Here is a 24,786-nt window from a genome sequence, read left to right as displayed (position 1 = left end):
TCTAAAATATGACTAAGTAGCAACGCTTGAACTTGAAATTCTACACTTGGGCACGGAAGTTCCCTGTGTCCAGGATTAGGTCTTCTGTGCTTAAACCCTAGTCCATCAATGTTGGGCGCCCATGTTCCTATCCATCAAGGTCAAGCCTAGGAGCCCATTGTCAATGTCTGGGCCTTACCGCCTACCCAAGTCTATAGAGGTCAAGCCCAAAGCCCCAGTGCCCTTGCCCAATGCCTCGGCACTCATGCCACAATCCATAAAGGCTGAGCACGAGATCTCGACACTCAAGCTCAAATCCCCTAACACTCAAGCCTAGGACCCTAACACTCAAACTCTGGTCCTCGACACGGCTTAGATCCACAAAAGTCATGCCTGAGTCCTTGGTGCTCAAGCTTGGTGCCCAAGCCAAGGTCTATCGAGGCCAAGGCCTCAGACCTTGAGTCCATCAAGCCCAACCCAAAACACAATGCCTGCATAGATCCATCAATGCTAGACCTAGTGCCTCAGTGCTTGCACCTCGATCCATCAAGGCTAAGCCTAGGACTCAAGTGCTCGATTCTCAATCCATCAAGCCTGCGCAAATCCATCAATGCTAGACCTAGTATTCGAAGAAGCATTGACACTTTCCGGAAGCCTTCGTGTCGTGTTCGACACTCCAACACGTTCCGACGCGCGGTCAACGAGTGTCGAGAAATCCGACATATGGTCAACTCTTCTCAACACACTCCGACACGCGAGTCCGAAATTTCGACACGCACGAGGTCAATTTTAAAATTTCAATACTTGAGGAGTCAAAATATAAATATATGAAAAAATAATAAAAATAAAGGGAAATAAGAAATTTTCACTATTAAGTTTTTCACTTATAAGTTTGACATTCCTGTGAGTGACGATGGAACGCCCCTCTTCTTGCCGGCATTGCTCTGTTGCCCCCTTAAAGTTGTGTTTTTTTTTTTTTTTTTTGCTTCTTTCCGCCTCTCGCAGTGTCGCATGTGAGTTATCTTTTTTGGTCACATTTTCCATGGCAAATCTAGTTGTTTCATTCTCGAACCTTGTTTTGCAAAGGAGCTCCGAGCCAATCTATATCATGAACTCCGAACTCGGTCTGGAACTATAAGAAATCTCATTAATTTCCAACAAGTGTAAGAAAAATGATATGTTCCTTCAAATTTACTCTTTTGTGTTTGCAATTTTTGAATTTCTCATTCAATCTCTGTCAAATTAAAACAATAAATGATATTAACAAATGTTTGATTAATATGTTTAGTATAAATTAATTATATACTCTTTTTATTATTATTTATTTATTTATGCATTTATATAAAAATATATATATTTAATATATAACATGTCAAAATGTGCCGGAATTCTCTATTTTTTTTAGAAATAACGTGTCAGCGTGTCGTGTCGTGTCGTGTCGCATATCCGTGTCAGTGCTACATAGCTAATACCTCGGTGCTTGCACCTCGATCCATCAAGGCTGAGCCTAGGACTCAAGTGCTTGATTCTCAATCCCGGCACCCCGATTGAGGTCCAATGAGGGCTACCCCAGGACTCTAGTGCCCGTATCCAATTCTCTAGTTGTCCATGCACAAGTTATTAACATCCATACACAAGTTACTATTGCTTAAATAGTATGTTTATTGAGGAAAATCTCCATAGAGGCCAAACTCGAGACGATAATGCATATACTTGGTTCTTTGATAGCCCGCGCACAAGTTACCAGGGTTCAAACAATATGTCTATTGAGGAAAATCAGAACGGATTTTTTATACCAAACAATGCAAGATATTTTCTAGCTCATTTTCAAGTTTCAACCAAATACCGAAAAATATTATCATATTCCTAGAAAATGACTTCTTGGAAAATATTTATCTAAAATGTTACACTTTTCAAAACAAATTGTTAGCGCCTTGAGATTTTCATCGTTTGGAAACCTTTGGCTCCTAATAGGAACCAGATTGGAGCTATTTTGGCAAAATCACTAAAAATGAAAAGGAAATAATGCTAACAATTCTTAAACTTTGGTCCAACATTCTTTGAATTTTAATTCGTTTGATAGGATTCTTAAACAATTCCCAAAACATTTTGGTTTGGCGGTGGAATAACTATTAGGTGGAAGAATCGACGATCCTAAACTAGTGAATAAGGATTGCTGTGACGGCCCAAGCGCGTGGGTGCATCTACTGTCTCACATCGCTTAGAGGGGAGTTCTGAGACTAATTTATAAGGCTTAGATCCCTCTAATCTTTCTTTCTTTTTTTTTGATAGGGAAGTCCCTCTAATCTGTGTGACGCGTTTTAAAGCCGTAAAGACTCAGGGTGCGCATGACAAAATTTCTAAAACAGAAATTGATTTCTCAATTTCTATTTCAGAAACTGAGAAGCTAAAAATTTTAGCTTCTAATTTCTTCTTTAAATCTATTTCTGGAATAGAAATCTGTTTCAGAAATAGAGAAATCAAATTGCGTTACCAAACGGATTTCTGTTTCAAATCTGTTCCGGGGAATAGAGAAACAGAGAAATCAAAAAATATAAATTTTATCATGCGCAGCCTCAGTGTCCAAAGCGGATAATATTACACAGTGATGCCTGGGTCGTTATAAATGGTATCAGAGTCAACTCCCGACCGCTTGTGGGACCACAGCGAGGATGCTATGCTCCCAAGGGAGGGAGAATGTGACGGCCCAAGCACAGGGGTGCATCTCCTGTCACGCATCGCTTAGGGGAGAGTACTGAGGTTAGTTTATAAGGCTTAGGTCCCTCTAATCTATGTGACACGTTTTAAAGTCATGAGGACTCAATATCCAAAGCGAACAATATTACACAGTGGGGCCCGAGTCGTTACAATTGCTAAATTGCATGAAGCACATATAACTAATTTAATGTCTCAGTAACTGTTTAACATCGGTAAATTATGTATATAAATAGTTGAATTGTAGTTTGTACAACTGCCAATCAATCAATAAACACTAGTTGTTCAAATTTATCAACTTGTTTATTATGATATTCCCAATATCTTTACATAGCCAGCAACAATTTTACCCAATCTCAAAGAGCTTTAATTTTCTTATCATTTATATTTCCTATCCTAGAATCAACGAAAGGGCCATTCAAAACCTTTATCAATTTACTCATCGATCCACATTTCAAAAGATGATTCATCAAGCACTTCCCGATGAAACAATCCATAATTATCTTAGCCAAAGTGATGCGAAGTGTAAATCAGGGATGTTGCCTCATCTTTTGATTTTTGATGAAAATACTTCTCTAGCCAAGGGAGGGAGTTTGGTACTAACGTGAACATCTTTAATAATTTTTTAATAGTTTTTTCTCTTTTTTTGTTTAGACTAAGGCCAGGTGAGGGCTCACGAGCCCTCACTATGATCTAGCAAGGGCCACAACACACTTGCCAAATTTGGACCAAGCAAGGGCACTATGGCCCTCACCTAAAACCAATAAGAGCATCCTAGCCTTTGCCAGCCTTTTATCCAACAAAAAAGAAAAGAAAAGAGAAAACCAAAAAATTATTAAAGAAAATTTCACGTCAGTATTGATCATGCCACATAAGACAATCAAATTCTCCATCAACCATTTATGGCCTAAATTGATCAAATTGACTCAACTGGCAAAATATAAAAAGGTTTATGACTAACTTAACATAAATAAAATGCTTATGAATGAATTGATATAAACATAATAAGTTTAGAACTTTTTAGGGTATATTTCACCATAGGCCCCTTCCCCCTCCGTGTGCTCCAATAATACAACCACGCCTATTATACTTTGATGGGTAACGGGGCTGGGCTTTTGACTTAGCCTCTTATTATTAGAGTTATTCAAGGTACGGGCTAAGCCTCGTTTCAGAATTTTTAGACTTAGGGGCGTTCAAAATTGTTTTAATAGCTCCATCTTGTCTTAGAGCTCCACTTACCAAAAAAAAAAATCCTGAGTAATTTCTGTTTAAAAAATTCAAGGGAAATCAAAAGGGCGCTAATCTGATTGTCATCTCAATTTACAATAAATGTTTTTTCCTGAGAAAACAGCATCGTCTTGCTGGTTTGCTCATGTGATGACGAATTTCATGAGAAATGGTGTCTCCCTCGAACTCTGGGAGTGGATATGTAATTGTAGTTGGATAAAAGGAAGCTGAAATGGTCAAATATCGGGGCACTAATTCAAGTTTAAGAGATGAATGTTGATCTAAATATTTGCTCACTCAATGGAACTATTTAAACGTGACTCAAAAACTGAGTAGCTTGGTGGCCCAAAACACGGATGGTACACTATTGTTAGGGTGAGCAACCGAGTCAGCTCAACTTGAGAGTCATTCTTACTCAACTGGTTTACAAGGGAACCACTTCAATTCCAAGGTCCAAAAAGCTTTGATTGGTTTGGTCCCAAATTCTATACCTTCAATCAACCGATTGCTCTCAGAAACTTGAAACCCGTGACGCTAGCTCCATAGTAAAACCTGAAATCGGACCGGTCTACCATTAGCCCTATATTTTTTACTAAAACATAAAAAAAATTGATGAAATTGAATATATTTGACATATTATCATTAAGCAGAGAGAATTGTATTCATGTTTAATTCATGCATATTGTATATATAGTAAAATGAAAGGAAATGACAGGAATAAAAAAAATGCCTCAGCTGCTTACCGAGTAGGCCTTAAAACCGACTTGGAGCCAGTCAGCACAATTCCAAAGTCAACAAGATGGTTGGTTCCCAATTTCAAGAACTAAGATAAGGTTAGTTCCAAATTCCAAATCTGAAATCTACTCACTTTGCAATCGATCATCCACACCCAAATGAATATACGGATGACTCCATCTATCTGTATCCACAATAATGAAGACGACATCCCATTAAATTCTACGTTTGAGATGAAAGTTACATAACCCAATCCATTTCCACTATGGGTATGTAGTCTGTCTTTGTGTTCTGAACATCTCATCCTTATGATACGTCAATGTCGGAAGAGCGTGACCAAGTTCAATGTAGGGAACAAACAATAATGGGGGCCCATCCTTAATTAGAAGTCCGCATACGGGCATGCCTTGTGCCGTCATTTGCCTAATCCAAACTATGGGACACGCGATTAGAAAGCCCGTTGAAAGGGATTCTTTAGCGTCAAATAATTGCAAAGAAAAGTGCAATTTTACCCACAAAAAAAAAAAAAAAAATCCTTTTGTAAGTCCTTTTGGTGACGACCGATGCCCGAAAAGCATTCCGAGAACAATTATAATGTCAGATAAATTGACTGCTTATTTTGTCACTTCCGACCCAACATTTTTCTAAAATGTCCGATCCGGCGATCCCTAGTAGTGCTGAGCTAGGGTTGACCTTAAAGATCCCTTGTTCCATACATCCTAGGTATTCTAACATTAAAGTTATTAGTAGAATATTTCGTATTGCCATATGGTGCGATAATACGATATTAATAGAGAGTTCATCCAAAGTTGAGTAGGCCCGATCACGCTTTTGGCCAACTAAACATAGTGAGGAAGTTAGAAAGAGCTTAAGGGGAAGCGAATCCACAAAGTTAACCAGAGGCAAGAATATATACTAAGATATCGCCTTCAATTGCAACGAGATTGGTATTAAGAATTGATCGTATTTTGAATCTTCTATGATTGTACTTGATGTTTTGAAGAAGCATCTACGAACGAACCATGACAAATGAAGACAACATAAGCAACGATACATTACATTTTCCACTTCCGTATTACATTCTCGCATGATGAATTTATATAGCATAGCGTAAGACACACTCCTGACAGAAAATGATACCTTAAAAAATTAATACAATCTAGAAGTACTCATATGAGGGAGTCCAAAAAGATGTCTCTCCCCATGTGGGTTTCTCCGCCTAGCTAGTTAAACCCTCAATAACCCTTATATAACATATTATTTTGGTCAATATCATCAGGAATTTCCCCTTTGAATTGATGAATAAGTTTACTATGAATGGTTAAAAAAAAATATATCAACAGAAGCTCCATAGCTGGATTTCTTCAGCTTCTTCTAAAAGCTCCTCAACCGTGGGAGGACCAAATGATGCCGCGGCGATGTTGTTATACATTACTTGATCCACGTACTTCGGCGATTGGAAGGCATCGTAATTGCACCAATAATCCATCATATCCATCGGTTCGCTGGGAGTGTACGCCCCGACGCATTGCACAAGCGACACTTCGTCGTCCAGTTGATCCGACGGCGAGGAACACATAGATGGGGATGAGACAAATGAGGGAGCGGGGGCAGCAAAGGTAGCAGCAGCGGTGGTGGCGGCGACATTGCTATCAGCACCACCGCCATTTGTGGCAGCGGCGGCCGCAGCGGCCGCTCGCTGGATGGACTTGGGGGACATGGAGGCATTGGGAGGGACATGGTGTTGGGAGGAGGAGAGAGGGAAGTTGAAAGTGGCTGAAGAGCCCTTGATGCAGAGGAGTGCAGCGTCATAGGCTCTAGCTGCAGCCTCGGCAGTGGAATAAGAGCCCAACCAAATCCTTGTCTTCTGGTTCGGTGCTCTTATCTCTGAGACCCAAGAGCCCCAGCTTCTCATCCTCACTCCCTTATACTTCTTTCTCAATGCACTGGATGATGGCATGGATGATGACTCTGGCTCACTCTTCACCATTGGCGAAACAACGCCGGGAGAGCGAGATCAGCGAGAATGTTTCAAAGAGAGAAAATATGGGTGATGAGATGGAAAGAGTTGGCTCAATATGGTGGATTTTCAGTCGAGTGTTTTCTCTTCTTGCTTTTGGCTGTTGTTCTTGCGAAACGGAAACGAGTGATGGAGGGTCAGGACACAAATGGAGTACAAAGAGGATGCTGATTTATAGATTCATAAAATTGTAGTCCAAGAAACAAGCAGGCAGCTTCCTCCATACTTATTTTAAAGTGTGGGGTTTTGGATATATGGATGACAGGTGTTTTTCCTCATCTGTTTTTACATATTATGTGAGAAATATATGTTATTGGATTTATGTTCCTGTAGTTCATTCCAAATATGTTCTTACTGACCCATAATTGATAGTGAAAGTGAAGGGGCAGGTTTTTGAATGAGTCAAGGACCTTTTATTGCTTTCTGCAAAATCATCCAAGATGTCAAAGACGACACAGAGTTGGCAATTGGCCATGATAATATATCATGGGCCATACACAAGATTTATTCATAAAATAATGTGTTGAACTTTTATCGGCTGCTTAAAGATGAACCAAATTTGCTTTACCGTTCTTCTTGCAATTTACCAACCGTGTATGGAACGAGTTTAGTATCTCTGAATTTTACTGCCTGGAAGGCAGTTTGTCAAAGCAGTTACATGTCTGACCACCATGACCACATTGACCAGCAACCCCTTTTTAAAATTCCTTAAGTGCAATGTTTTCAAAGGCCAACATCAAGCCCTGTGGTCTGTGGAGAAAGTGAAGGCAGACCAGCTTGGACACACACACCCCCCCCATATAGAATAATGAATGTTTTCTGGCCCCTTGTGATTCTTGACTTTCTCAGCAAGTCACACCCCCACATGTCATCTGCATCATGCCCCCGGTTAAAAGTCAAGGAAGGCAAAACCAACATGAAAAGAGAACCAAAAACAAATTAATTAAACACTGTTTTATATATGATTACTAAATTATACAAAGAGCAATGCAGCTCAGGAAGAGAGAGAGAGATGAGAAAGAGAGACATAGGATGCTGCGATAGGCAGCTTCCGCGGAGCTGCGCATGATGCTCCAGAGCTTCAAATTGGCTGTTTTACACACAAAATATTTTTAAAAAAGAGACACTAGGGTTTACAGTCATTTAATAGAATTATATAATGATATATTCATGTCCAAAGGGAAATAAGCAACCCAAGTACTCACCACGCGCATTGCCAAAGAGGGGAAGAGCCCCCGCTCGACGAAAGCACGGGACACTCCAGCTGTGTCTGGCCTGTCCCGCAGACCAAAAAACGCGTCCTTGGGGTGCTGTCTTATCTCATTCTGATGTTGATGCTTCGCACCTTGAGCGTCCGAATCAGTACGAGAGAGATTTGAGGATGGGCGTGCCAATAATTTAATCGGCCAAAGAGGAGGCAATACGTCAACGCATCGCCCTCAACTGTTCGGAAGGCATTGCTTAATTGCTTACGCCATGCACGGCTTGACTTTCAGGGATGTAGCCCCGGGTTCTCGTCAGAGGAACAGGTTGCCTTGGAATCGGACTTTTCAAGGGGCGATGAGATTCGCCTTGGTACGGCGGAACGCAAAGCCTAGTGAACGAACGTACCTCGTCGCATCGTGGCGCTGTCCAGGGGCGCTCTTTTCAAGACAAGCGAATCCTTGGGGCGGGGTCTCCGGTCGTGCAACGTGCCCGGCACCGTTGATTATCGGAGACTGGCTCATTTGAACACCATGTTCACACTGCAAGTAATCATAGAAAGTGCAATTTTTCTTTTCTCTAATTTGCAATGGTATCTGTCTGGGGAAGGTAAAAGTGCTCTGTCTAGTGCCATGGGGAACTTTTCTGAGATAAATCTTAATGAAAAAATAATTGAAAAGTTTTCAACTACCTCCACCAGATGCACCTTCGATTTTATATTTTTTTTTTTTTAACTTCTGAACTTCAATTGAAAACTTCCGAAAGTAAATCCACAGTTAAAATCACTTCAAAAGTAAAATAACTCATATTCAAAAGGGATATATTAACGAGTATCTTTGTGGCACTTATTTATCATACTAAACATACTAAATAAGGAGTTGTCCAATTTTCAACTATTAATTACACATAAACACGAGAACAATTGGTATATTGTAAACACCAAGCTTTCTTTATTCGATTACTTAACGAGTGCCCTTATTAGGGTCACTCATTAACAAAAAGCCTATTCAAAATATAAAAAAAGGTCTCCCAATGACACTTTTGCATTTATCCTCGGCACGTGGAAAGTGTATCTCCATAATAAGTAAGTTTTGAATATGCGAACCGCGTGATGCGAAATTGCAGCCACACAGATATTATCGAAAATCAATTACAAATCGCGGTTCTTGTGGATGAAATTCAAGCACAATCAACTCCTTTAAATAAGTTTTTCATACTAAAGCAAAAATGAGAAAAGGGGTGCTGAGTCAAAGCAGAACCCTAGACCATAATAGTCCTAAGCTGCACGTGATGATGATGGGGATTTCCTATCTCATTAACTTTGCCAGTTGTGGCACCATCAATGTTTCACTGTTGTCTATCTACTCTAAACGTGTAACAGAGTGTGGAAGCAGTCAAAGTGGCTGCTTTTCAAAATCAAGAAGCCCCGAAAGCTCCATCTTAATTTTCCTAATCGTGACGTATTAGATGACTCTCGTTGTTTCATAGGTAATGCCTGTTCTACCTGGGAAGGAAAGTATTTAAGCAAGATGATCTGTATATCATACATTGTGAGCCCTTGTATTAATCACCTAAAGCTCTTGAAATGGCGATTGACTAGTGCTTACTAAAGGGTTGTCTATTTCCTCAAGAACTCTTTTAATGCTTGAGATATACAATACTTCATACTCTCCGTAATACGATATGAGTTATACTTTCACCCACGATTTCAAACTTTAAAACTTCTGTAATCTATAATTTACATCATGGCCTCTCGATTATTGTTTCTTGACTAGTAAACAAATTAATTAAGTAAAATTAAGTTTGATACAGCAAATTCACATCCGTATGGCTGCCGTCATATGACCGAAGCCTTACTCAGCACATGCGGATGGAAGTAACTTAATATGCCTTTGCGAGGACTAGTCGTACAAATATGTTCAAACAACTCATGCTAAAAAGAATCATCAAGAGAAGTTTTTCATTGTTTTTTACTGTATTTTAGTTAACGAGTACTCGTGAAGCGATTGCGGAGCAATTGAATTGCTTTTGTGCCAATGACAAGCTTTGCATTGAAAGAAGAAAAAGGAGAAGACGCATAATTTTATTTTAGACGACATGATACTGCATCATTGAATTTGCTCTATCTAATCATAAGATTTGCATAAAAAGAAGGATTAGTGTCGTGGATCCGTACTAGCACCCTCCCCCTCCTCTCTCCTTCCTCGTTCACACCCTCTCAAAACATGAGGCGCCCCTCTGTCATCATTATTTCGGGCTCGTTCGATTCTCAGAAAAAAAAAAAAAAAAAAAACTGTACTCGTATTACTTCATGTCTAAAATATCAAATGCTGCTTAAAATTTTTGAAAAAATCAAATAATTATGGTTAGCATAATTTTATCTATCAGGTGACCGATAGTGAGATTCCATATATATTATTCAGACAAACCACGTGTCTCTTTTTCATTTTCCTTTTGTTTTTCGCATGTTCAGGCCACACTTCTAGCCTTGAATCAAAGAAATGAAACAAGGGTCTTGGCCCCACTTTCGAAGATGGCACGAAAGTTCATGTTCCACTTAAGGTTTCTTTCCTTTTCACAACAGCTGTGCTTTCCCTTTTTCCAATTTCTGGAAGAAAGGGGATTGACAAAGTGGGCATGCAATGAAATTGACCCTGTTATCTCGAGCTTGATTTGACCGTTAGTTTGCGCTTTTCACGAGTTTACATTTACATTACTATGTTGAGCTGGTTTAAGCTACTAGAAACATCATAGGCTTAGCCCTAAAAATACAAATGAAAAGACGACAGTAACAACTGCTAGAAGCATAGATCGGTCCAAGGTCTTTGGGTTTGCTTGCTATTGCCGCTTAGTCCTAGTCGAGATGTGCCCACCTAGACGTGCCCACATGGAATGCAAAATATTGATTTTCTAAGGATATTAGTTGAAACATTCAGGTTTTCACGATTTCATGACCCTAAAGTATGTTAGTGTTCGATTACTCCACGTTATGAACCAGCTTTGGGCCATTTTGACTTTAAGGACTTGTTTCATGGGAAATCACTATTTTGAGATTTGGATTTCCACTTTACTTCGAAAAGCAACTGTAGTACTGTTTAATTGCAATATTATATCATGGTGTGATTTCTGTCAGGCACAAATAAGCAACAGCGAGGGGGAGTAAAGAATTGCTTTTTCAAAAAATAATACGAAACTAATTTTGTAGAATCAACTCCCACAAATGTTTTGCTTCTACGTGCAGAATGAACTAATGACGGAAAATAAAGAATTCTAGGAAAAGAGAAATTACAAAGGAGCTTTATAGAGTTCCAGCTTGAATGTGCCTACTCCTTCCCTCCAACTCTAGTAGCCAAAGTTGACCGAGCTGGACTAATCAGGCCAAGATTACAAACACCATCTTACTATAATTGTAGAACCTGCTTTTACGCAGAATCTAACTTCCTTTTGAAACAGCCCCGCTATAGATTATGTAACTTTTGGATCCTCCAGAAGTCGTTCGCACACCTTGTATACACGGCAAGATTGATCCCCCTCCCCAATTATAACTACAATTGTAAGTGTTTCTAAAGAATTTCTGGCGTACTATATCTTTCACCTAGATAAATACTTTAACTTGGTACCACCACTTCTCTCGTGTGTTCATAAATGGGTTTGTCACTCTTACTAACTCTTAAGAACAATACTCAAATGGTTATTAGAAGCTTAAAAAAAAAAAAAACCGAACTCAATAATGCTCATATTCCCTTTTTCTTTCCCTTCAACTATATGGCCGAATTTTCTCCAAATTATAGAGCTCTAAATTCGTACGTTGCACTTGCATCATGTACTCATTATGTCAAAATTCATTCGTTGTAAGGGATCTCGGCAAAACTCATTGAAAACACATAGGGAACCTTTTTTCCAATATAAGGTTCTCTATTGGAATTTCTATTAATGGTATGTTTTGATCATGCCATGTCACCAATCTAATGAGTGAATTAGTCCGTGATCTTAGGCGTAACTAATCTTGGAATTTCATACTTTATTGCGATGAGATGTGTCTTCAATTGAGGAACTCCAACGGTCATTAAATCTACATTTTACTTGCTAGGTCCTATTTTTTTCTTCCCACAACATCGTGTTGTTGTGGTGGGTAAGGCCCCGGGAAAAAAAAGCTCAACGTCATACGCATCATAAAATGATTCGAAGTCATGATTATCTAACTTATCTCTGTGATCACTTCTAATACAAGAAATGCTAAGCCCATTTTCATTTGGATATCTCTTAGCAAGTTCAGCAAATGCATGCAAGGCATCATTCTTATAAGCTAGAGAAGGAATTCAAATAAAACTAGAATATTCATCAATAATAATAAGTCCATGCCCTTTTTTCTCTCCGAGACTTAGTATCCTAGTGGGTCCATGTAAGTCCATGTGCAATAATTCCGAGGAATGACTGGTAGGGACAGTATCCCTAGATTTAAAAGAGACCTTCGCCTGCCAAAAGATCATGCATCACAAGAGTCCTTTTTGTAAAATTGTCTTTGGTAGGCTTGTCTTAAGTATGACATTAAATTGTTTCGTCCAAAATTTGGTGTGAACCTTGACATCTCTTGGACAAACACCTAGAGAGTAGAGTCGAAATAGGGCTTGAAAAATATATTGTACTAACGAGAAGAGATGGGGCATGCCGACACTAACATGTTAAAATAAGGAACGCAGTCTCACAACCCACCATATAAATGGACAAAAAGAGACAGCTCCCATTGAAGGAAACTCCTAGTTCATGGGGAGGTTACTCCGTAACCAGACACCTAGGATTCAAGAATTACCCCCAGTATTCAAGTCTAGCAAATGCAAACAAAGCGTCATTCTTATGAGCTAGAGAAGGAGTTCAAGTAAATCTAGAGTATTCATCAATAATGACAAGTCCGTACCTTTTTTTCTCCAAGACTTAATGTCCTAGTGGGTCCATATTAGTCAATATGCAATAAGTGCGAGGAGTGACTGGTAGGGACAGTATCCATAGATTTAGAAGAGACCTTCACTTGCTAAAGAACATGCATAACATAAGTCCTTTTTCCTCAAATCTGATCTTTGGTAGGCCATAGACTAAATCCTTTCTTGAAAGGATAGTTTCGAACACGCCTGACCTATTTTTTTTTATGCCAAAGACAATTTTCGGTAGCTATGAAAAGAAAACGAGTTTTCAAAGGATCAAAAGCTTATGAAGGGTTTATGCAAACATTTTTGTGCCGTTTCACAACAAATTTTTCAAAATTAGTTGGTAATTTCATCACAAAAAAGTTGGTAAGCCAAATGAGAATTGATAATCCAAAACTAGTTGGTAAATTAATTTGAAAAAAATTGGTAAGTCACTCAAATAAAAATTGATAAATTCATATGAGAAATTGGTAAATTTAAAGCATTAGTAACATAGATAAATAAATAAAAAATCATAAAAGATAAGAAAGTTGATAATATGTGAATTGCCGAAAAGAACTAATAAAAGTATCAGTAAATTACCAATAAATTATTTAGAAATTATATAACATGGAATTTTTTTTACCATTGGTATTTTGACACTTACCAACTCTTTCGGCGATCTATCATCACTGAAAGTATTTCATTTTTTGAAAATGGAACAACAGTATGTTATTCCTACTGATAATGGATACATTTCATTTTGAGATAAAGGCAAGATAAAATCATGACAAGCTAGCCATCTATCAAGTTCTCTTGGATTGTACTGAGTTTTAATAGAAAAAACACCAACTTTCATATGACCTCCGTTTTATATTTGATTCTATGCAACATTTCATTCATTTATGAAATGCTTGCCGGTACCATGAGGGAAGATTCATGCATGCTTCTTCGATTCTGGCGTCGACAAGCATTATCTGCAGAAATAATTCATTCCACGCATGAGCTGGCTCCGTACTGTAAGTTCCGTACCAATCATATGGACGGAAAGTGGGGACTGACACTTTCCATTATATATCTCTCCCGAAATTCAATTGAAATCACAATATGGGCAAGTATAAGGGGTTCGGGTTGAAAGAATGGGCAACATGAGCATGTGCCCGAGATGGATGGGTAGGTGAGATCCACAGCATGAACTTTTAAATCCGCGATGCAGAAACTTCGTAGAAGTTCATGCGAGGAGTCATCGACAGACCATATCCTCGAGGATCCGAGCGTGCCCTTTGCTTCCTCCATTAAAACTAGTTTAGGAACAATGACAAGGCGATGACCTCAGCTAGCTTCCGATGGAGACGGTGGTTTGTTGTTGGCGATGGAGTCGGAGGACGGTGGTGGCGGGTCCACTATAGGTTGACCGGCCGAGAGGGAGGAGGAAAGAGGAGATGTGTGTCTAGTAACACGATTCTGTTTGGTTTTGATTGGTTTTGATGCAATTCAAATAGAAAAGGACATATGTTGCGATCTTATGTGTGGGACGGTAAATGAATCCATATTCATATTCAGGAGTAGCCTATTTGCATCCACTTAAGCGTTGTCTTGAATTTTAACCGTGACAGCCTAATATGAGCTAAGGAAGTAATGATGTTACACTTGAATAATACTATCACTTTGGCTACTTATAAACGCATTATAGATGAAATTGAATTCGCGCACATAGCTTGCCTAGAAAGTTTATTACATGAGTCAAGTGCATCTTTTGAATATCGGACTAAGACTAAAGATGTACATCAATTGATGCATGATAATATTACCCCAAGCTAAGGTCCATGGGACAATGATATGATGATAATATTGTGCTCAAAATCATGATGTTAAATAAACTGAAAAGTTGTATGCAAAAGGGGTAAAATGTCATTCTATTCCGATACTTGCTGTGTCAATTAAATGAGCCGCGACCCAAATTAGGATCTAAGCCATGTGGTGAACCAATATCAGAAGCTTCAAAATTTAGTATCATACTAACACTTTTGATCGTGACAGATGGTATCGGAGCTCATTACATTATTGAAGCGATGCAATGGATTCTGTGGATGGCCGACTATAATTAGTATGGTTAAATCTCGATGTCTAATCTTCGGTCAGTCACTTCCTAGCCCGGGCGAGTGGGTGGTGGTATCCTTTCAGCTTTATGAAAGCCCAACATTTTCATAACTGGAAAGCAATTGGATTGAATTAAGAGACTGGGTTGGAACGATCTGGGTTGGAACGATCCTCTTCGCTTAAGACTTTCCACCTTTGACTCTTCCTAATCTTATGCTTGGATGGAAGCTTAATCCTATGAAGACAGAGACGTTGCTATTTGCAACTGGAGTTTCTTCTGATTTTTAGCACCAAATAGCAGCAATTAGTGGATTTGAATCGGGGTCTCTTCCTCATTACATAGTCTGACTTGCCACTTATTAGTAGCTTACTCTCTGAGGATTGCAACCCACTGACCGATCTGATATGGAGTGAGATCAGAACCTGGGCTGCTGAAAGAGGTTGCATTTGCTAATAAGCTCCAACTTGCTAGTCCTTTGTTGCACAACATTTGGAGATTAAGAAGTTGGAAACCTGTTGTAGCTCTGATTTCTGGTGGGGTGTTGATGGTGGTGCTAATAAGGTTATGTTTTCAGAAGAGAGTAACTCATGAGGATTGCCCAAGCAACCAATCAATCAGTTCGGATACGGTAGATCCCGTGTTTGAATCGGCATCTCCAGCTCAATATCATCTTAAAGTCGCACCAGCCACCCTTAAGGATAGGGCCCTACCTGATACATATGAATGGGATGATTTATTGCATCCTCAACAATTAATTCTCCAACTAATTCTTCTTGTGCATCTGAGGAAAATTCTTAATGACTAACTTTCAACTTGACCAAAATGTCCTCTTTTTTTAAGTGATATGTCATTATCACAAGGTAAATCGACGCTCTCATTCACTCTTGGAGGACCACATTTATTACAGAAAAGCGCTGAAGTAAATAGAAATCATCTTACGAATGAACAAAGCTAGGAAAATACCACATTCTTGCAGATGCAATTTCAGAAACAGAAAGAGACTATGGCAAACTCATCAAAGAGATGTCCCTCTTCAACATCTTAGACACTCATATACAATTTATTCAGAGTCAGTAACCTCACAGATGGAAATATGGTCCATACTGGAGCTCAGAACCAAAACGGTTATTCATGTCTACACTATGGCCGAGACCCTCTTATTGCTATGTTGTAATACAAGGAGAAGCTCACAACTTGAGCTTCACTTCAACATGAATTGGTGAATGCCAGTAACATGTGTGGGAGAGCTTTTTAGAGGACAACAACAACAAGAAGCAGCCTTATCAAATTATCCAGATTTATCATATAGATACTGCAATTACAAGCAGCATTAATTTGCTACTCAATCAGGAGTTAGCTAAATCATGTTCCTCTGTGATTCTTCAACAAAGGAACTCAAAGAACTAATTATGGATTCATATACCTTTATCCCCCTCAAGAAGACTTTATCCTCCAAAAACTGCAACAACCAAAAAGTTATGGTAAATATTAGTAGTACTGAATGACCAATACAGTCTACATATATGGTTTTCCTAAAAAATCTCGCACCTCATTATGATCATGAAGCAGTATTGGAGTATTGATCATTGGAGAGAACCCAAGAGCAGGAATCCCCAGCTGTCGAATGAATCTTGCATCAGTAGTTGAAGATAAGATTTCAGGCTTTGCAAGCTTTCCTCCAGCTGCCGCAACAGCTTGATTAAAGGCAGACCACCAAAGGTTGGAATCATCTGTTCTAGTCATTAATGGGCGCCCCTCGTAGTCTCGAATAGGTCCTGTCTGAGTTATCTAACATACGAGAGGATAAATATCTTAAATCAGCCATTCAATTCTAGTTTCATCCTTATGAGTATGAAATCTATGGATGACGCAAAAACTGTGTTTTATGAGTGTCTTTAAGCCATATGACAAGTATCGTGCATTAGCTGATGAGAGTATGACAGTGGCTGTTACAAGAAGGGGAAGGAGGATCAGTTGTCCAAAAAGAAAATCCATTCTTAAACCCCCACAGAATCAAAGTAGAGTAAAACAGGAAACATGCAAAACAGGAAACATGCTACACAACTTGACTGTGCCAAGCAGGATGAAATTACCAGAATCAATACCAGCAAAGAGAATCCCTATTAGAAAGCATCATGATCAGATTCTAAAAGCAATATGGTGTCCCTTACCTTTGTGGATTCTAAAGTACATTTAGACATTATCATTCACTCATTAATTAGCAACATAACCCTACTAGGTGAGAACGATTGGTTATAGAGGTAGATCAACTGCAAATTATACAAGTAAGAAACTATAGGATCCAAAGCAGGCAACTAGGAAAAGCATAACCTCACTTCTTAAGCCACTAATGTATCAATAACTACATGTACACTAATTTTTCCAGCTGTTGCCCATTGATAATTATTTGATAACAAGTGAGCAGAAGATCTGCTGAAATTAGCTTGTTCCTGGTCTCACATCGTAATCATGTGCATGCCTCAACTTAAGCAGAAAGCATGAAACGTTGTATAACATAAAATTTTGCAAATCTATACACAATATCTTAAACTTGTGGCTTATTATCATTGATCTCCATTAATGAGCCTTTTTCAAGGATAAAAAGTTGAAAGCCACAAATACCAAAGGATGATTTTCCCCTTGCAAAGACTCATCGGTGCACTTCATTATCCTTTTACTGAAGTTTGATTTTGGCTCCAGATCGGATGGTATCACCATTTCTCCCTCAAGAGCTTGGCTGCAATTATTGATTGATTGGCTAAAATATCTACTTGACTGCAAGTCTGCAACCATCACTCAACACCTTTTGTAACTATTCTTCCCTAGATTTGACCGCAACAACTGTTCATGCTATTTTTTATCCTTGCAGTTAATTTGATTTCAACCAAATTTTGTGAGTCGACCTCGATGCTTCTCGACTCAACTGACATTGACTTGACTGACATTGACTTGGCTATCAGTCAATAGATAAAATTTGTTCCTGTCCTGTCGATTCAATTCTGTTGGCTTCTTACAGTTAATGTTGGCATTTTACCATCAATTGTATTCACAGTCAATATCAGATCAACAAAAGCCAGTCAACAAACTGTTTCTGCTTCCTTGTTCACATCCAACATTTTCTATAAATTAGTCAATACTCATAATCGGCTTTCACTTTCAGTTAATGAATCCACTCTATCATTACGGCCCAACTTAAGAGATTCCCCTTTGTCTCAATGGTTTTAGCACTTTCTCATTAACACTGACCTAAGTTATTATCATATTCAAGGCCATAATCAATAACTTTAGCTCTTTGACATCAAAGTTGACTATTTTAGGATGCAAACAGAAACATCTAAAAACCTAACTTGTCTACTTTTATATGCACTGGGAATGAAATAGTTGCATAGAAAACTGAAAAGAAAGGAATCCTGAGCAAAATAGGGGCAAGAAAGCTATTTTCACATATAGAGAAATAACTTTTGTTCTTTTAAAGTTAAGCAAATAAAGAAGCTCATCAATCTAGCAGAACTACCGTGAAAAGCATTTAACAGTCTACCAGATTCCATTGGAGATTTTGAACATGCACATTAGACTTCACCATGCTGCAGGTGTGAAGACTATACCAATAAGCGAGGCTTCCATCAAGCAGAAGCAGTATAATTGACAGATTCAGAGGAACATATACGATACAGCATTTTATGGAAAAATATGGCATCCTGGGCAATTGTCCAAGCACCTGATCTTTACTCTCATCTGCTTCCAGTTCTGAAAATTGAACAAACGACCCTTGTGCAGGTGAAAATATAGATGAGTGTTTACCTGGTATGTCATATTCCTGATAGCCGGGGCCCATTCTTCAGCAATTCTTTTCTTTACAAGATCAGGGTCTGCAGTCGGAGGCAGACGGACATCAAAGCCAGCCTCGGCATCTGAAGGCTGCACATTCATGACAAAACCCTGCACCCACGATCAGCCAGTCCATATCAGAGCATGTGCATGAGAAAATGAATTAAGGTGAAGTGTGCCATTAACAAAAGAATGCACATGAAGCTCACAGTTGGCGAAGGAATTCCAGCTTTCATGTAGACAGGATTGATTGAAATGACTTCGGAAATTGCTGCAATTCCAGCCTTGACCTTATCAAATTGGCTCTCCCTGAACTTGCTTATGGCTTCCATGCTCTTCATCAAATTCTCCATAGCGCTGTTGTCATACATCCTCGATCCATGTCCAGGTGCTCCCTTAGCCTTAATCATTAGCCCCCAAGGTGACCGGTCAGCATAGAAAACCCGAAACTCATCGGTAACGGATGCCTGCCCCTCATCCAAGACAAACCCCACGTTCAGTTCCTTGAACTCTTCGGATCCCACAAACTTAGCCGCCCCATCAAATCCACCGATCTCCTCATCCGGCACATACGAGACATGAATTGTGCGAAGTGGTACAAAATTCTTCTCCTTAAGGTTCCTAATGGCCTCAATATACTGAACGGCAATGCACTTGTCATCTTGCGCCCCCCGAGCGAAGATCTTTCCATTGGAATCTTTGAAGGCAGAAAAGGGAGGATGAATCCACTTGGATGGCTCGGTGGGGACAGAGTCCATATGGGAGTTGAAAAGGACGGAAGGAAGAGAAGGGTCGGATCCTAACCAAGTCAAAACCAAAACGGGCTTTTTTGGGACGAACTCTAGGATACAGGTTTGGAGGGAAATGGCCTGAGCTTGGTCCTTAAGAAAGGAGACAGCTCCAGCATAGTCAGGGTTAGGGTGGGCCGTATTGATCCTGAGGTACTGCTGGAACCGCGCAATCGGCACATCGGTTTCTACTTCTCGAGGCTCGGTCGGGGTAGAGAAAAGAAGAGGCAATGCAAAGAGTGCCAATAAGAAGATCGAGTGCAGATGGTTAACGGCCATTGGGACCAACAACATGGATTGACCAGAGACTTTAGTCGGAGAAAAAGATTTTTCAAATCCTAAAAGAATTCACCGAAGTCCAGGTCCAGAGAGAACTGAATATATTCGCGCCTAACGGAACAGGGATTTCACCTGCTATGAACCAGAAACAGCGCTGGATTCAGACAGCCGAAACCTGCACAAGTTGCAGCTTCTTAGCATGTAAAGAAAAAGAAGTTAATGCCACACCGTCGACTAATGTAAGCACGCCAACATAACAATCACAGACAGCGGCAGACTACAAAGCGTCAAACCATTTCCAACCGCAGCAATAGAGAAACTGACCAAAACCCATCAAGCACCACGATTGTGAAGTACCAGGTGACCCGGATGAGCACCCGCTCGAACTTCTTTTCGCGCAGGCAGCGACGGGAAGAACCAATCGGATAAAAATCCAGTCTTGACGAATCAAAGACGGGGGGGCAAACGCAGGCAGAGAGAGAGAGAGAGAGAGAGGGGAACCTGCTAAGCGACGACGTCGGATCGGCCGGTTCGGACAGAGGGAAGAACCTCCGTTGTCGGAGGGGAGGTCGGAGTCGACTTCGGTGTCCAGCTTGCTTCAGCGTCAGCGGCGGCCGAGCGAGCGCTTCATCTTCTTTTTTTTTTTTAAATTCGCATGTCCGCCGAAATCGTGTCGTACGCGCCGGACCGACCAGTTAAGGGACGACACGTGTGAACGAGTTCCGGGGCGCGTGCGGGCGACGCGCCCTCTCTCCTCTCTCTCGCTTTTAATTACCGACGCAACTAAAAACCGAACCTTGGCGAAGAAGCAGAGGAAGCAACCTGGGAGCGGTGCTGAGCTCCGTAGATCTGCTTCGCCTGCTCCAGCATCGACCCTCGATTCTTCTCCTTCTCCTGCTTCTTCTTCTTCGTTGACTGCGTCTCTCGGGCGATGGCGGAGAGGCGCGCCGGAGCGATTCTTCTCTTAGCAGCTTGCTTGCTGTTGAGCTGGAGCGGGCGTCTGGTGCCGGTCGCGGAAGCTGTGTGGTTGACGATCCCGAGCTCGGGGACCAAGTGCGTCTCCGAGGAGATCCAGAGCAACGTCGTCGTCCTGGCCGATTACTACATCGTCGACGACGAGCACGCCCACCTCCACACTGCCACTATTTCTTCTCGGGTCATTCTCTTTCTCTCTCTCTCTCACACACACACTCACATTGCATTCAGATAGAAAGAGAAGTTTTTGAGTGACTTGGAAGTCAAATTATGCAAGTGACCGTTTTGTTTGCGAACTTCTCAATTTGATACATGGATGGATAGATTGTATGTTGAATTTGATTTACGAGAAGAGGACGCATCTGGGTTCTGAGTTCTGATTGACTCGACATTTGCAGCTTCTTGCCATTCTATCTGGTCGCTTGTGTAGAACTGTGATCCTCTGCTAGCTTCGAATTGAACTAAGCTTGCTTTCTTGTTTTTGTACACTGGAGTCTTGACGTGAATCTATACCTATGCGTGAGCCAATTCAATGTTATTTTTGACATTATTAAATGGAAACTTCATAGACAGTCTTTGACATCTTCCCTGCTGTCTTCTTTGACTGTCTCACTCTGATGCCTCTTAGTTCACTATACTGTTTGATAGCGGATAATTCATCTAATTTGTGTTCTTTTTCCACATCTCCTGGGATGAATCTTGCTCATTGAGTAGGTCCAGGAGGGATCACTTATGTACTGTCATACTGGGGCATTTGACTTGGCATGTCAGTTCTTATTTTGGTGCTCCCAACTTTTCACTAGTGGCACTTACCTGAATCAATACTTTTAGGATTTTAGTTTGCCTACACTTAATTACAAACGTAAGTCCCCCACCATTTAATTGTGAAAATGCCATTAGATATGGGAGGTTTTGTAGTTAGATCTTGTGTCCATTTTAATATGGTCTTTTTTATGGGATAATTGTGGAGACTATTAGAGGAAACAAAAAATAAAATTCTATGGGGCATGTCATAGCTTCAAGGTATGCTACAAGGGACAGAATTCGAACTGGGAGGGGGGTCCTACTAGAGTGGAAGTTCAGAGATGGATCTACTAGGCTTGGGATCCTTTCATGAGAAAGATTCTTTTGATCCATGGTTGGGGGCAATTCAGATAGTGCCCGTCAGTCAAACTCTAAAAGTTCAATTTTTGGAGCTATCTGTATTTGCTACTGATAACTGATAAGTAGGCGACGGACACGCACTGTTTCTCCATGGCTGAGCCTGAGGGGTATGATAAGTTAGGTTGTTGAGTTGGTTTTAATCTTTGATGATTGGGAATTGCAGTTGGCAGCAGAATATCAAACGATAGAAGACTAGTTGTGCTTGTGCAAAACTGACTACAGTTTTCCCGTGAGAAAATTGATGTAGTGTTTCCTTTTGGGTGCCAAATAAATTAATCAAATTAGCATTTCTTGAGTAAGATCTACCCAAAAAAAGTATGATTTGTAAGGACTCGGGGTGTGCCGCTGAGCAAAATGATTTCCCACAGATGTAACTTGCTTGTTTAAGTTATATACTAGAAAATTATTGTCCCATTTCCTGTGCGTGCAGGATACAACTGTAATTTAAGGTGTTAGAGATCTCAGTTGAGTTTCAGTGAGATTGTTTCTGTAGCATTAGAATATTACACATACCCTGCTAAAGTTGTTGCAGGAGCATACTGCAGAATCAGAAACACTTGATCCAAAAAACCATGATAAAATGGGGAACTGTTTGTCCTCTCCCTTATTATATATAGGCAGGCAAGCAAGCTCCGCTATGCTGCTTTGTAAAGTCATCATATCCTTTTTCAGTGGCACTAACGATCACATCCTACCTCAAGACCAAGGATATTCAGGCTTTGCAACCACTTTTTGGTTCATACAGCGCTTGATGGATATGACAATATAATCTGTTTTTTGAAAACTATCTTGTGGTCTGATATAAGCATGTTGACGTATTTTACATGCGAGAAATTATCAGACCATTTGTTTCTTCAGGAGTTCCATGTCAACATCACTAAAATAAAACTACTCAATATTGTGTTTCAAATAACTAACTTGTTTAACCAAGCCTGCTGATTTCCAGTTCTCGAATAAGCAAAGCTGGTGCAAAAGCACCTATTTAAGTCTGTTAGGAATAGGAAGTAGAAGTGTATATTAATACTATAATATGTTGTAATCTTGGGTTTCCTATTCTGTAACATGTGAATATAGTTTTAAAAAAAAAAAAAAACATGTGTGTTTCTACATAATACACATGGTCTTTCTCTCCAATCCGATCTCTAGTTCTCGCAAAGTATATATATTTGCATTTTCTCCAATAGACACAGTTTTTCTGGAGCTGATGTCAACCGATTCCTCTCTTTTGCCCATCTTCCAGGTGACATCTCCTTATGGAAACAATCTTCACCACAATGAAAATGTGACCCACGGCCAGTTTGCATTTACAACCTCTGAGGCCGGGAACTACTTGGCATGTTTCTGGATTGGTGGAGAACATCAAGAAGGTGCTGGATTGACTATTGGCCTTGACTGGAAAATTGGAATCGCAGCTAAGGATTGGGAGTCAGTTGCGAAAAAGGAAAAGATTCAGGTCAAATATGGGAAATATTATACTTATCTCTGTGTCTTGGAGATTAGATTAATCCTTTATTTTCTTTCATAACGTGTTCAACCTATAACCCGTAGGGCGTAGAACTGGAGTTGCTGAAACTTGAAGGAGCCGTGCAAGCCATACGTGACAATCTGATTTATTTGAAAAACAGGTAATCTGCTTTCTCTACAGGATAATAATGAGATAAATAAGTGATTTTATTTCTTGCTTGGATGCATTTCTGTTGTACTACCCTCGAGTCCTTAAAGCTCAACTTTATGAAGAACATAATATCAGAAGAGGTTGGAGCATCTATAACAAGAATATGATCATATCGTTAACAATTGAGTTTCTTCTTTCCTTGTTGTGTGAGAATATGCAAGTTTTAACTTATTTTTTTTTTGGGAATGGCTATATGTCTAGGGAAGCAGAAATGAGGGAAGTAAGTGAAAAAACCAACGCCAGAGTTGCATGGTTCAGTATGATGTCCCTTGGCATCTGTATTGTGGTTTCAGTTTTGCAGTTGTTGCACTTGAAGCGTTTCTTCGAGAGGAAGAAGCTTATCTAGATCCTGCATTTCGTCTTGTATGGTTCACAAATGTTGTAAAGTGAACACAAACTGAAGGGTTCCTCTGCCTTTTGCCTCGAGTTTTACGTTGAATATTAGGATTCTTTTTTACAACAAATCTGGCTTTGGGTAGGATGGGCTACAATAGAAGATATCATATTCCGTGCTAGTTTTAGAATGCACAGCAAATTACGTGGATAGGGTAACAGAATTATCAACACTCACGGCAGATAGTATCAGTGCATCAGAATCTGTAAACTTGTTTATCATACGTGATGAAGCTTTATTTGCTTCCTCATTCCGCAATTGTAAGCTCAACAAAATCCCAAACAGCTGCCTCATCCCCAGATAGGAATTGGTGGTTACGGCATTATGAATGTTCTGCTTTCTTTCTTTCAAATTCTAAATGTTTCATTAAATGTAAATTCTTCCACTGACTCTCGCTTTGCAATCAGTTGTACGTACATTTTAACTAAGAACAACCTTATAATAAGTGGGAAGTGTCATTAGCAGCAACAATTCACTTCGGGGTTGTCCTTTTCTTCTGGGATTTCTATGTCTTCCAGAAGTTGTTTCTGGTTGAAAAAATTGATGTGATCTAATCCTGTGCATAACGTCACATTTACAGAACCTATTATGTTGTTGCACTGTTCCAAATCGCTTTTCATTAAAAGTTTCACATGTTGTAACTATCTCAAGTTACAGAGAAATCTAGATGGAAAAAAGCGAAATATTACTGAATATAACTAGCTGTGTTAGTCGAGTTTTCTGATGATGTGAGGGGATGTACATGCCTTATTAATAGTTTCTTGGATAAGAATATTAATGCCTTCCCATGTCAACATCAGTC

General features: G+C 39.8%; 3 protein-coding genes across 3 annotated transcripts; 1 reads left to right on the top strand and 2 right to left on the bottom strand.

Annotated features, from left to right (window-relative positions):
* Positions 1–5,692: 5,692 nt before the first annotated feature.
* Positions 5,693–6,810, bottom strand: LOC104450950 (ethylene-responsive transcription factor ERF014). Its single transcript, XM_010065688.3, has one exon. It carries the CDS (start codon positions 6,644–6,646, stop codon positions 5,993–5,995), a length of 654 nt encoding a protein of 217 aa, XP_010063990.1. The 5' UTR covers positions 6,647–6,810; the 3' UTR covers positions 5,693–5,992.
* A 9,019-nt stretch (positions 6,811–15,829) lies between these two features.
* LOC104450949 (aminoacylase-1) lies at positions 15,830–20,431 on the bottom strand. Its single transcript, XM_010065686.3, has 5 exons — positions 20,278–20,431; positions 18,919–19,951; positions 18,683–18,820; positions 16,430–16,669; positions 15,830–16,340 (listed from the first exon to the last, which is right to left on the bottom strand). The coding sequence occupies exons 2-5, from the start codon at positions 19,789–19,791 to the stop codon at positions 16,239–16,241; spliced, it is 1,353 nt and encodes a 450-aa protein (XP_010063988.2). The 5' UTR covers positions 19,792–19,951; positions 20,278–20,431; the 3' UTR covers positions 15,830–16,238.
* A 133-nt stretch (positions 20,432–20,564) lies between these two features.
* LOC104450948 (transmembrane emp24 domain-containing protein p24delta5) lies at positions 20,565–24,336 on the top strand. Its single transcript, XM_010065682.3, has 4 exons — positions 20,565–20,932; positions 23,156–23,368; positions 23,464–23,540; positions 23,792–24,336. Exons 1-4 carry the CDS (start codon positions 20,708–20,710, stop codon positions 23,934–23,936), a joined length of 660 nt encoding a protein of 219 aa, XP_010063984.1. The 5' UTR covers positions 20,565–20,707; the 3' UTR covers positions 23,937–24,336.
* Positions 24,337–24,786: the final 450 nt, after the last annotated feature.

The sequence above is a fragment of the Eucalyptus grandis genome, chromosome 6 (genome assembly GCF_016545825.1).
Source record: "Eucalyptus grandis isolate ANBG69807.140 chromosome 6, ASM1654582v1, whole genome shotgun sequence".
In the NCBI taxonomy this organism is placed as follows: domain Eukaryota; kingdom Viridiplantae; phylum Streptophyta; class Magnoliopsida; order Myrtales; family Myrtaceae; genus Eucalyptus; species Eucalyptus grandis.
The sequence above is the reverse complement of the archived record's forward strand: the minus strand, read 5'-3'. Positions and strand labels throughout refer to the sequence as shown.